Source organism: Platichthys flesus, chromosome 13, assembly GCF_949316205.1.
Source record: "Platichthys flesus chromosome 13, fPlaFle2.1, whole genome shotgun sequence".
NCBI classification, from domain to species: Eukaryota; Metazoa; Chordata; class Actinopteri; order Pleuronectiformes; family Pleuronectidae; genus Platichthys; species Platichthys flesus.
Window position 1 is genome coordinate 20,731,731 of NC_084957.1, and position 12,719 is coordinate 20,744,449.

The 12,719-nt window shown below is 39.9% G+C and overlaps 1 protein-coding gene across 1 annotated transcript; it reads left to right on the top strand.

Annotated features, from left to right (window-relative positions):
- Window positions 1-21: 21 nt before the first annotated feature.
- ttf2 (transcription termination factor, RNA polymerase II) lies at window positions 22-12,287 on the top strand. Its single transcript, XM_062402708.1, has 23 exons — window positions 22-119; window positions 303-408; window positions 1,109-1,195; window positions 1,718-1,787; window positions 1,887-2,708; window positions 3,283-3,403; window positions 4,158-4,340; window positions 4,474-4,631; window positions 4,934-5,015; window positions 5,506-5,631; window positions 5,749-5,899; window positions 6,089-6,194; window positions 6,350-6,534; window positions 6,916-7,069; window positions 7,396-7,487; window positions 7,676-7,761; window positions 8,300-8,433; window positions 9,054-9,233; window positions 9,453-9,511; window positions 9,638-9,791; window positions 10,008-10,090; window positions 10,372-10,446; window positions 10,973-12,287. Exons 1-23 carry the CDS (start codon window positions 92-94, stop codon window positions 11,115-11,117), a joined length of 3,387 nt encoding a protein of 1,128 aa, XP_062258692.1. The 5' UTR covers window positions 22-91; the 3' UTR covers window positions 11,118-12,287.
- Window positions 12,288-12,719: the final 432 nt, after the last annotated feature.

A 12,719-nucleotide genomic window follows, 5' to 3' on the forward strand; every position in this document is an offset into this window, starting at 1 on the left:
GATGTGCTTTCTCGCGGCTGTGATTGGTCGATACGAAAAATCGGAATCTCACGTTTGAGCAGCTGAAACTGAAACTGAACGTGTCTGGATAATGGAAAATATCCCGTGTAATGTTCACGGTAAGTCTCAATAAGTCAATATCCGTTTTTACTTACTCTAAGCTGAAGAAGGATAGCTATTTATGTGGAGTTTCTGGAAGTCGTAGCCATGTTTTATCCCCCGATAAGACACGTTCATGTAACTTTAGCTTAATAGAACCTCTTGCTTGCTAATTTATGAGTCTCCTCTTTATCCTCATCCAGGTGGTTTGTGTATGTTAAAAACCGGCGTGAAAGATGGACCGAGAAAAGGAAAAAGCTTTTACGTCTGCGTTGATAAGGAAGGCTGTGACTTCAGTCAGGTGGCCAGGTATTCACTTCATCCCCGAGGGGACATGTTTCCTCTTTCACCCCATAACAATGTGAGAAGGGTTCAGAGAAGATGTCCAGGGTGGTCTGTAAAATACATGGAGCTGAACCCACCACAGAACTGACAACTACGACTTCCTATGTCAAGATGACTCAGGGATAATTAAAGGTCCAGTGTGTAGGATTTAGGTGAATGGGATCTTTTGGCAGACATTGAATATAAAATAATCCTAGCAATGTTTTCAATAGTGTGTTTAATCTGAATTGTATTTTCTTTACCCCAGAATGAGCCCTTTCTATTTAAATACTTTATATTAACATCGGGAGTGGTTATAATTTCCAGTATCCTAGACTGGTCAAACTGTCACTAAATTCTACGCACTGAACCTTTTAAATGTGTCAAACGTTGAGTCGTTCAAAATGGAGTTAAATGGGACCACCCTCCTCCACGTAAATATGGGACCCCTTATTAGATGGTTAGCATTCTCTCTTTTTTTTCCTGAGTCAAACCTCTTATTCTTTTGGGACACACTGATTTTTATAAATACTGGGTCATAGAGTTCTTTAGGTTAAAGCTCTCTAGATATTCCATGGCATGATATATAAGCCATTTGGCAAATTCTTCTACTTTTGAGATTAGGAAAAACAAAATTTTCACACAGATTCATGTTTTTGATCTGCATTATTATTCCTCCCCACAGCATCTCGCCATCCCACTGCCTCCAGCATGAAGATTCAATGGTGGAGCTCCAAGCGCTCACCTACAGTCAGCAGCAGCAGAGCCACAGGTGTGTGTGCAGGTGGTCAGTGTTATGGTCATAACATTAGTCATGTTGGTTATTAGTTATGCTAGTTCTTGCAATTAGGGCTGAGCGATAAAGCAACATCAACCTGAATGGCAAACGGTAGACTCCATTCCTCTGCCAAGGCCCTACAACCCTTTATGAAACCACATTTAAATGCACTTTCATGTGGATCTGCAGCAAACTGTACATAGTCATCATTTCAGTCCTCTAAACCTGCCTGATCTTTGACAAATCAATGAAACTGTTAAAAAACACCCTATCTCAAAATCTTAGGAAGGGAAAAAAATAACTATATTGAATCTGCCTTCTGATCCAGATCAGCACCAAAATTGAATATGTCCTTAGCTGACTATCATCGTATCCTTCCATCAAGTTTCGTCGTAATCCAACCAGTTGTTGTTGCGTAATCTTGTTTGCAAACATCCAAACTGACATGGCTGAAACGGAGACGTCTATTGGTCAGATTGGATCTTTGAGTTTAAAGTTCATTCTGTTTTTTCCCAGGTTATTCTATCGATGTGTTATAGGTAAAAAAGAAGGCCAGAGGTGGTGTGGAAGTGTTCCTTGGACTGTGGTAAGACGGCCCCTGTCACAGATTTCACTATACGCATTCTTATTCATATACTGTGACTTAAAAATCTTTATCTTTTTCTGTTGTGTTCCATCTTTGCAGCCAGACAAAGAAAAGAGAAGCCCTCTATCTGACATGCAGCTCCACCCCTCCTGTCTGCCACCTGTCCGAAATCCCTTCAAGGCCCTCTCCAAGATTGACAAAGACTCAGAGGGGAGAGGGAGGGAGAAGGAAAGAGATGAGACAGAAAGCGAGGCAAGTCACAAGGTTGAAAGAGGAGAAGGTTATAAGAAAGAAAGTGTGGAGAGTGTTGGGGCACTAGTGGAAGAAGAGGAGAGAAAGAAGATGGATTCCCCGGATACCTACCAAAGTAAACCGCTTCCACCAGGCATGAAGATAAAGAAAAGAGTTTCTGATGAGGAGAGAAACGGTCCGAAAACTAATGACCTGGAACATATGACAGATAAGATTGAAAACAGGACTGAAGAGATCCAAACTATCCAGAGTAAAATGGAAAATAAAATCTCCAACTCCAAGGTCACTGCTTTTACTCCTGAGAAAACAAATAAAACCTCACAGGATACTGCCAAAGACTTGCCACTGCAAGCAACTACAGATGTGGTGAAACAATCTGACTCTGCGGTGAAAGAGAGCACTTCTAAATCTCCACCAACCAGCAGGGACTGTTCTAACACCAGTACCCCCACAGATAACCAACTGACACAGTCCGAGGCCAGTCAAACCAAAAATCACGAGGATGATGATGTAGTGTTTGTGTCAGTGAAACCTCCCACTCCTGTCACTGCTGTACAAAAAAGCCTGACCAGCTTCTCAGGGTTTCAGCCATCATCTAAGGCCAAAGGTCACCAGGAAGATCCCAAGGAGCTGCATAGGCAGCTCACTGCTCAGCTTCAACAGAAAAAGGTGAGTGAAGGACCATCTGAGGAACACTTGATTTTAAAGCTATACATTTTGTGCATTAGCAACTGTATTGTACAAATTAAAGATGGGAAGATACTGTATTTTTTAGGCTTTTGGTAATATTATAAACAATGCTTATCAAGATGTTTAACTCACACATGCCTAAAATATTTCTTTTAATGGATTTTTTTTTTCCATTTTTTTTTTTATTATTCGTGATGAGCTAAAATCCCCTGATAACATCAACCATGCCAATGTATCAGTTAAGAACAAATCTGCCACAGGTCTGTGGATGGAAAGTTTGGATCGTCACTATATAGCAGCTACATGGAGAATATTTGTATTATTATAATTATTATTTAGATGATAATAAAGAGATAATGAAATCTCAGAATATTAAATGTTTAAAATTTGATAGTGATTTACATTAACTAGTAAAAAAACAATATATTTAGTTTTGCAGACCACAACTGCAACTTGACTTTTTACCAGACAGGTTTACCTTTTTAATGTCTATGTGTATTCATATTTATGTGTTTTGTCTGTCTGTCCTACCCCCTTTTTCCCGCCTGACAAGGCCACTCTGTCTGTGGTGAATGTGGCGGCTCTGCCAGATAAAGGAGAGAGGTTGAAGACTCAGGTCAAGGAGCTGGAGGACACATTGGAGTCTCTGCGCCTCACTGCTGCTTCTCAACCAGGTAACTACCCCACTGCGCAAAGGTGCAGAATATTTCCCCCCATTCAATTGTTACAGCACGTTTTAATCACAAATTATTCATTACTCAGACTCTCACCTCAGCTCCTTATTAATCCGGTTGTTTTTAGTCACTAATCAGGACTTAACAAAGGCATCAAACCCTGAGGTAAAAGAAGCTATGCAGAAACAACTTTTATCCTCTGCACAGTGTGGAAAGCAGTTTTTTTCGATTGCATAAACACTCAAATCAGAAGTATTACACAATTAACACATGTTACCTTACTCTCAAGGAGCAAAACATCGGCCCAGATTTGCCCCACTTAAGCGCAATGTCAGCTTCACACTTTTTGCAAAACAATACACACAGTGATTTGCAAAACACTCAACACACTTGTATACATATTGTTTGGCGAATTTATTGTATATTTGCACTTTCTCTGTGTACTTCACTGACAGGACTCTCATCACTGAGAACTGGAATTGCTTCCAGTTTTAGGTTAGCAACAGCAGTGTGTAACTGGTTCAAACTGAATTAGGTAATATGAAACGTGTGTGTTTCATATGGTAACAAAATATGGTTTGATAAATAAGTGTATAGTTTTACAAGAGTGTTTCATTTTGAAAAGGTTCTGAGGGGTTTTGCTGATTGGGTGTGTGGTTTTGCTAATTGGGTGTAGCGTTTTAAAACGCTTGGCCCTGTTTTAAAAATCGTGAGCATACTAACATGGTACCTGCCATAATCCCCTTTCTTCCAGAGACCAAGGTTGAACATCGCAGCAATAATGTTTGTCCAGGTAACAGTCAGTTCAACCCATTCAGTCGACAGGGGGGCAGCATCCTTCTCCCTTCCCCTCCGGCTCCAGGCCTCTCTCAGCACCAAGCCTCCAGCAGTTCCCTTGGACTCCAGCTGAGCCAGGGCTACACCAAGATGTATGGAGGTAGGCTGATCAAGAGTTTTTGTTGAGAAATATCAGTTAATAATTTTTGAAGCCAAGAATTATGTAAAGTCATTTCTATTTGTTCTTTACCATTCCTACGAATAGCCTAATCCTCGCTCTTTCTTTTTGCCAGCTAACCCGCAGGCTCAGGCCTTTTACGGTGGCAGGATGACCAATAACCGTATGCTGGAAGTGAAAAACGCCACCAGCGAGGCCATCGACCACCTCCACAAATCCATGGAATCCTGCCCCGACGCTGAGGCCGAAGTCCCAGACCCAAAGGGCATCAAGGTGCTGCTATAGCCCGGGCTGCAGTCTGGTTTTTCACCAGTGCTTCACATAGATTATCTTATACTATGAATTAGATATCAGGGAATGATGCATCACCCCTGTCTACACACCTTTTGTGTACTTTTTGTTTCCAAAATCTGGTGGAAAGAAGAGTCGAGGCTCTAACAGCAGCATTGTCCACATGCTTTTGTCCATGCTGTATTTGTAATTATGAAAATATTTCATTGGTAGTATATAAATCATTTTATGATTGGTCCTTTCTATTACTCTAATAACATTGTCGCTTGTGATTGGCTGATCAGGTGTCGCTCCTGGCTCATCAGAGGAGAGCTTTGGCTTGGATGCTCTGGAGAGAAGGCCAGAATCCCTGTGGAGGAATTCTGGGTATGCTCACCATTTTTTTATTAATACCTTCACCATGGAGGTTAAGATCTCATTACATTTTGGCACTGATATGCACAAAGCGGTTTTAAAAATAAAATGTTTTACTTTTACTTTATTGTTTTATTTTAACCAGTTTTGCAGAGATTCAAATTCTAATTCATTGGTCCTGAGAACGTTTGGCCACACTCTACCAAGTACCATTCCATATTTTATTGAAGAGGTTAAAATGAAGACGGTTACCACATCATGGTGAAAACTGTGGGACAGAGATGGAATAATAGTTGAAGTTGGTGTTACTTGTTCCTTTTCCCTTCTGAATAAGAGATGACATGTTTCTGTGGCAGTAGGTCATTGAGATGTGTGTGATGTGATCGTCACTACAAAGACAATATACCACCAAAGTGCTTTGTCCACTTTATCAAGCAGTTGAATTATTAATTTATGATAATTTCCTCCCTTTGTATTTCTTGCTCCCCCTTTTTTGAATCAGCGGATGACATGGGACTCGGAAAAACACTGACCATGATTTCTCTCATACTTGCCAAGAAGATCAAGGCAAAAGAGGAAGGAGAAAAGAAGGAAGAGAAGAAACTGGAGAAATGGATCTCCAAAACTGGTAACGAGAACTCTTTCATTTGCTCTGATAAAAATAGTCAACATGAATTGTATATGTGTATTATTTAAATTAAGTAATACCTGTTATATATTTTTTTTGCATTTGTTCACCATCCAGACTCCAGTCTTGTGGTTTCTAAAGGAACCCTGATCATCTGCCCTGCCTCTTTGATTCACCACTGGAAGAAGGAGATTGAGAGACATGTGAAGACGGGCAGGCTCAGTGTGTGTCTGTACCACGGGCCCAACAGAGAGAGAAGTGCCAAAGTGTGAGGGATCACACACACACCATCTTTGCAGTTGCATACATTTTCGTCTTTGACAGTTCTTTAGCATTATGCCTGTCAATTATTAATTAAAATGTTGCAGCTGAAGGACACAACAAGAAACTATTCTGGGAACAATAACATGGTACACACAGTCAAACTGAGTTCCGTGTTCACTGTCCATCTCCTCAGGCTGGCCGACTACGATGTGGTGGTGACCACATACGGTTTGGTCTCTAAGGAGATTTCCGTCCAGAAGGAAGAGGCAGAAAAACCATCCAAGGATTCTGATGACGTGGTAAGTTTCAGTAATTATGATGTAAAGCCACAGTTCTGACTACAGCTGTCCAGCTTCAAAGCCATTTTGGTACAGATTATAATAAATAAAAAAACGCTGGTAAAACTGAATCCTCAGACACGTGTAAACTTCATCTTTTGTAATTTTTTCCTCAGCCACTGCACTCGTCTCCTCTTCTGCGAGTGGCCTGGGCCCGTATGATACTTGATGAAGCCCACAACATAAAAAACCCAAAAGTGCAGACGTCCATGGCGGTGTGTCGGCTGAGGGCTGGCGCCCGCTGGGCAGTCACTGGTACACCCATCCAGAACAACCTGTTGGACATGTACTCACTGCTTAAGTAAGAAGAAAACAGAGCTTATGAAATACCTTCTTAGTCGAAAGGCTTTGTCTGCATGTTGGACAGGTGCGCTTCTTTGCGAGACTGCTTTGTTTTGATAAAAAAAAAAATTCAGAATTTATGAAGAAAGGGGGCAACAAAGCGTTGCTATATATTTGCCCCAACATCCTTTAAAATCAATCCTTTATGGGAAACTCCTAGATATTGAACAATCAACAAAGACAGGAGCAAAATCATCTCATATTACTGGTTGTGCTTACATCATTCATGACCCTGGAGGTTCTTTAGAACTGCTAACATAATGGTATTGTTGCTGGGGTCCAGTGAGGTCAAGATGGGAAATTAAAATTTGAAAATATTAATTCACTGTCCTTTCCTCAGGTTTCTGCGTTGTTCTCCATTTGATGAGTACAAACTCTGGAAAGCTCAGGTCGACAACGGCTCTAACAGAGGCAGAGAGAGGCTGAACATCCTAACAAGGACTTTGCTGCTCCGAAGAACCAAAAACCAGATGGACTCCAAAGGAAAACCTCTGGTAGACACATAGACGCACACACAGAGACACACTGGACTGGTCTTTATTCTTGATATACTGTACTTGGCTCACTGTAAAGGCCACAGCATGGTTTTTTGTTTTAATGTCAGTATCTGATTGCTGTTGCCTGCAGAGCCCAACAGAAATGATCACCATGCTGTCTGCAGGGGGCGCTATTAATCAGTAAAAGTTTGAATAACATAAGACAAGATAATCTTTTATCAGACCTCTGATCAGTCAGAGGAAGTTAGTGAAGTTACAGCAGCGAGGTTATAGTAAGTAATAAGACTATGATAAATAATAATCATGAATAATGATTTTTTCAGGTGTCTCTTCCTGATCGGACCTGTGAGGTGCATCGACTCAAACTGTCCAAGGATGAGCAGGCGGTGTATGATGTGGTCTTTGCCCAATCCAGGTAACACACCTACTTGCCTTGATTTCTGATTCATTAAAAAATTAACAAAAATATTTCCTTTTCCTCCTGTGGATGTGTGTAAATACAGGAAAAAAAGAGCTGGAATGAGGTTAAACCTTGTTGGATGCTGTGGATCAATCATTAAACATTTTTTAGAATATAGTTAATATCTTTCCTATTTTTTTTAGATCAACTTTGCAGAACTACCTGAAGAGACATGAAGAAAATGATGTGAAAAAGGGGAACATGCCCACTTCTAATCCTTTTGACAAAGGTGAGAGATTTGCTGGATGTTTTTATAGTCCTCAACTGAACTGGTTGAGTTTGTAATGATTACTGGCCCTTGTGGCATGTGTGATTAAGAGTTGTTCAGAACTGGTATTGACATCTCTCCTGAGCGATCGGATCAGAACTGTACAGTGCAAAGTTCAGGGTTGAACGCACGCCGCTGTCTATGGGTCTTCTATCTCCTGTTTCTTGTAGGATTATTATAGTAAGAAAAAATAATGAACAAAAATTCATTCTGTGCTTCTTCTCGTAGCAAAGCTGGCCTGTTTAAAAATCTGCTTATATTTTGCAGTTTGTACTGTAGAATATATTTGTATGGCTGAGTTATATATTACAAATATACACATGAAAACTGTGTTTTTTAGTAGTCAGGAGTTTTTACTTATCACAGCACATACAGAAAAAAATAGTATATTACAATAAAATAACAAAGAGAAATGAGAATTTTACATTGGAGCTGAAAACAAATCTATGAAACTGTGGTGTTTCAAAACTGCATGTGTATGTTGGGCTTCTCTCTCCAGTTGCCCAAGAGTTTGGCATGTCACAGCCTGAAGCTACTGTGCCTAGCTCACGGCAGGCGTCCAGCACCGTCCACATCCTGTCCCTGCTGCTGCGCCTGCGACAGTGCTGCTGTCATCTGTCCCTCCTGAAGAAGGTATGATCTCATACACATAATCACACCAGGGTTTCAACAGGGTCTTAGAGATATCATTTGTATCAATTCTTCATTGCAATGTAGGCCTGTTTAGTTACCTTATTCAAAATGTTTCCAACAAACCAGATATATCCTCATTTTTATTCAAGGTAAAGTGACATTTAATTTAGTTTTGCCCTTTATTTGCGTTCTATCTGGCTTAACCAGGGTTTTGTCCATCTCTTTTGGGGCAAACAATATATGAAGGGAAAAACAGACTGCTAGCCAGTTAGTCAGTTGAAGTGTTTTTCCTTCCTCTGTATAGGTCACTTGTAATGGCTTACGATTCCTTATTACCGTTTGCTGTGTTACTTGAATAAAACTCATTACCTCCTTTATGAACATGATTTGCGCCTGAGTTGCGTAGATTTTCATTGGCAACGATGTTGAAGAAAACAACTCCCATGATCCCATGCTGCTTCACGACATCATAAAATGTCGTCTTAATGATGTTAATGCTCATTTAACAGTGCTTCTGTGACCCTTTAAAATGTGTTTTGTTTTTGTTTTGTTCACTTTAACTTTGATTAATGGGAAGTGTAAGAAATTCTTTCCTTTTTTCACTCCCTCCCTCTGCTAAGACTCTCGACTCGGCGGAGCTGCAGGGTGACGGGATCGTCTTGTCTCTGGAGGAGCAACTCAACGCTCTGTCACTCTCCTCGAACCCCTCACCATCGGGCCCGGACCCCAAAGACACCGTGGCACTTAATGGCACCCACTTCCCCTCGCAACTGTTTGAGGACACCAGTGAGAGTACCAAGGTGGGGGACAGCTGTGCTCCTCAACTTCACATCACACTGATAGTGGGAGTTAAAATAATGATTATTCAAATGCCAAATGTCCTGTGTTATTCTTTCAAAAACACGAGTACCTGGATCTTGAATTCAGAACCATTTAGACCTCAGCTTGTTTTCCAGTATCGCTGCTGTTTTATCAAATTTTACTACAAATTAACTTGTTCTTCAATCTCCATTTTCCAGATTGCTGCTATTGTGTCTGAGCTTGAAGCAATTAGGCAGAAGGATGCTGATCAGAGAAGGTAGCAACAACTCTCAAGATCAATCCGACTCTTATCAGTCACAACTATAACCTCTGTGTTCAGTCACAACTATAACCACTGTTTAGTTGTAATCCACATGGTATCTTCTCCCCTCGTCATGTTTAGTGTCATCGTGTCCCAGTGGACCAGTATGCTGAGCATCGTAAAGGTTCATCTGCAGCAGATGGGCTTGAGATATGGCATCATAGACGGGTCTGTCAACCCCAAACGTCGCATGGACCTGGTGGAAGAGTTCAACACAGACCCTAAGGGACCACAGGTGAATATCAGTCCCACAACTCTACTGTTTTTTTGCAAATACAATTACTGAACATGACACAAAAATCTAGTATTTTTATTATCTTCTATTGCTTTGAAAAGTAATGAATCAGTTTACAAAAATACAATGTTGATTTTCTCGTCTGTGATTAAACTGTTTCAGTTTCACTGTCCGTCCATCTGTCTCTAGACTCATATTTCTGGTTCTGTGCCACAGGTGATGCTGATTTCTCTTTGTGCTGGAGGAGTTGGTCTCAACCTGATTGGAGGAAATCACCTCTTCCTCATGGACATGCACTGGTGAGACACACTTGCAAACACACAAATCCAAAAGTAAAGAAATCTGCTGCTCTGAAACCTCTATTGGTTGCTTTTCTTACATTCTGCCTGAAAGGTGTTATATAAATATGAATACCTATCCTGAGAGTTATAATGATAAACATGCAGGTTGTTGAGGGTTTACAAATTTGATGGCACGACTTGGATGACTTAGAATCTTCATTGAAACAAAATTGAATATCTTTTATGTGTTCACTATAACAATGAAGTTTTTAACCTCTGAACCCTGAATACTCTGACAGGAATCCAGCGTTGGAGGATCAGGCCTGTGACAGGATCTATAGAGTTGGACAAAGGAAAGATGTCACCATCCACAGGTAAATACAAAGAAGCAGTACTTTCAGTGTGTTTGGATCTTATTGTTATTTTTATATCATGTTGCAGAATGACACTATTGAGACAATCATAAACTAAGGCAAATTACAAAATGGAATAAAACAACAATGTTAAAGTTTCATAAAATGAAGATCAAATCAAAATTGGTAGACAGGAGTGGAACAACAAATCCACATGCTCATTGATCATAATTTTCTTAGGCCTGTTACTTAGACTATAATTAAAATGACCAGACACACAGACTGGTGCCTAGGTGAAGCCAATGGTGAAGTGCCTGAAACCTGTATTCTCTCAAATAAGCATACAAATGATTTCCTATAGGGGTTACTTGTGGTTTTAAATAAACACAGATGGCACTGGACAAAATACCAAACTCAAGATTTAAAAAATGGCAGCTTGAAAACCAATGGGTTACGTCAGGGTGGGTTGACACTTGGTTTATCTGTTGTATTATTATTTTGTGTTTGTTGGCTAAAAATACTTTTGCGTCGATTCGTTTTTTGATAGGTTTGTGTGTGAAGATACAGTGGAGGAGAAGATTTCCACTCTGCAGGTGAAGAAGAAGGAGCTGGCCCAGAACGTGCTGTCGGGAACAGGAAGCACGTTCACCAAACTCTCCCTGGCTGATCTCAAAATTATATTTGGTGTGTGAGGTATGAGAGAACCGAGGACGTCGTTCCACACTCTGAGACCTGCAGCCACCGCAACGGACTCCTGTGAACATGTATCGAAAATTCTGGATTAATAATCAAATACAATTCAGGTGATAATTTGCCTAAATCTAAAGTACTAGTGAGTTTATTTTACACACTTAAATATCAGATTTCTTTGTTTTTATTGTCTGACCTCTCTCAGCAAGACCCAAGCAGTGTTCATTCCTACTTTACAAAACTTCATTGGGCTTAGTTTGCCTCACCATTTTATTTCAATGTTTTCTGAGGTATTACACTATCATTTCAAAGCTTGGATTTAACTATATTTATTTTAACTGTTTAACTTGGAAAAATAAAAAGTTGATCACAAAAAAAAATGTTTAACTTGGCTTAAATTTGTCCTGAAACATCTTCATACTATGTAGCCTCCCAGATGCTGTTCCAATGCATTATCTGTGACTTTTCACTTTTCATGAAGGTGTTTATAAAATTATGCTTATCTCATTTTAAGAAAAGACAGTTTCTTCTATCAGATACTGCTATGCTGATGTGGCTGTTTTGGTTTCTTAACACCACTGCTACATCTGCAAATACTGTTAACATGCAACTTGAAATATGGATTCTAAAGTCCTCTTACAACTCCTATACACAACCACAGATTTGCATACTGTTTGTGAGTATGTTCTAAGGCCATAGACACTGGTTAGCAAATTTTATTCTCCTTGTCTTTTGGTCTGGAATAATTCTGTCCAGCAATTTTTACCTTTTAATTATGTCCCATGCTACATTTAGTAGGACCAATACTTGAGTAATATTTCTGTGTGCGTGCATGCCTCTGTGTGTTTCTGTTTATTTTATTATGACATTGAAATGAGGACCCCCCCCCCCCCCCCCCCCACCAAATAAGCTCATTTGATTTCAGGCAGCTCACTCATCAGAGTGAAGCAGTCCTTTCTCATATCTGTCCCTTGATTGAGTTTATGTATATTTTCATATTGTGTTTTGCTTGGACATTGTGATGTTGTAAATAAATTCAGGTCATAGAGATGTGTGTTTGTGTCTATGCGCTTAACAAAGTTATTTGCATTGTGAATTCGAATTGGTCTATTAATTAAAAATGTTAGATAAATCTTTATTGTATATTAGAAGTCATAAATATTGAATTCCTGGTATCTGAATAAGAGTGTGGTGTTTATTCAAAATAATTGTTTATGCTGTGTCCACACATTATTATGACATCTACGTTAATGAGGGGGGAAGTGACAGTCTGTGTGCGAACAGAAAAACATGCATGAGAGCAAGCCCTGCATTATACTTTTATTCATCTATAAACATTAAATGTTTTCATCAGATGTCCTCCTTGACTTCTTGCTGCTCCACCATCTTTGCTTTGCTCGCTCTCAAACGTTTGCTGCGTCCAATCCAGAGGGAAGCCCTACCTCCATGCTGCCTTTATCAAACATCGTAATTTTGACTTCAAAGTAGAGTGGCATTTACAGTTGGTGATGTGTTAAAATGATTTGTAAACCTTCGAATTCCTTTCTGTATTTAGAGTTAAACGATTTTCTTTGTTGAAACTGTAGTCACACGTTTTAAACAAT

Bases quoted from the DNA above. Each gene is read 5' to 3' on its own strand.
- ttf2 (XM_062402708.1), top strand. From the start codon at position 92: ATGGAAAATATCCCGTGTAATGTTCACG. The intron at 1,196-1,717 runs GTGTGTGTGCAG...GTTTTTTCCCAG, and splicing joins CAGCAGCAGCAGAGCCACAG to GTTATTCTATCGATGTGTTA. The intron at 7,070-7,395 runs GTAGACACATAG...TGATTTTTTCAG, and splicing joins ACTCCAAAGGAAAACCTCTG to GTGTCTCTTCCTGATCGGAC.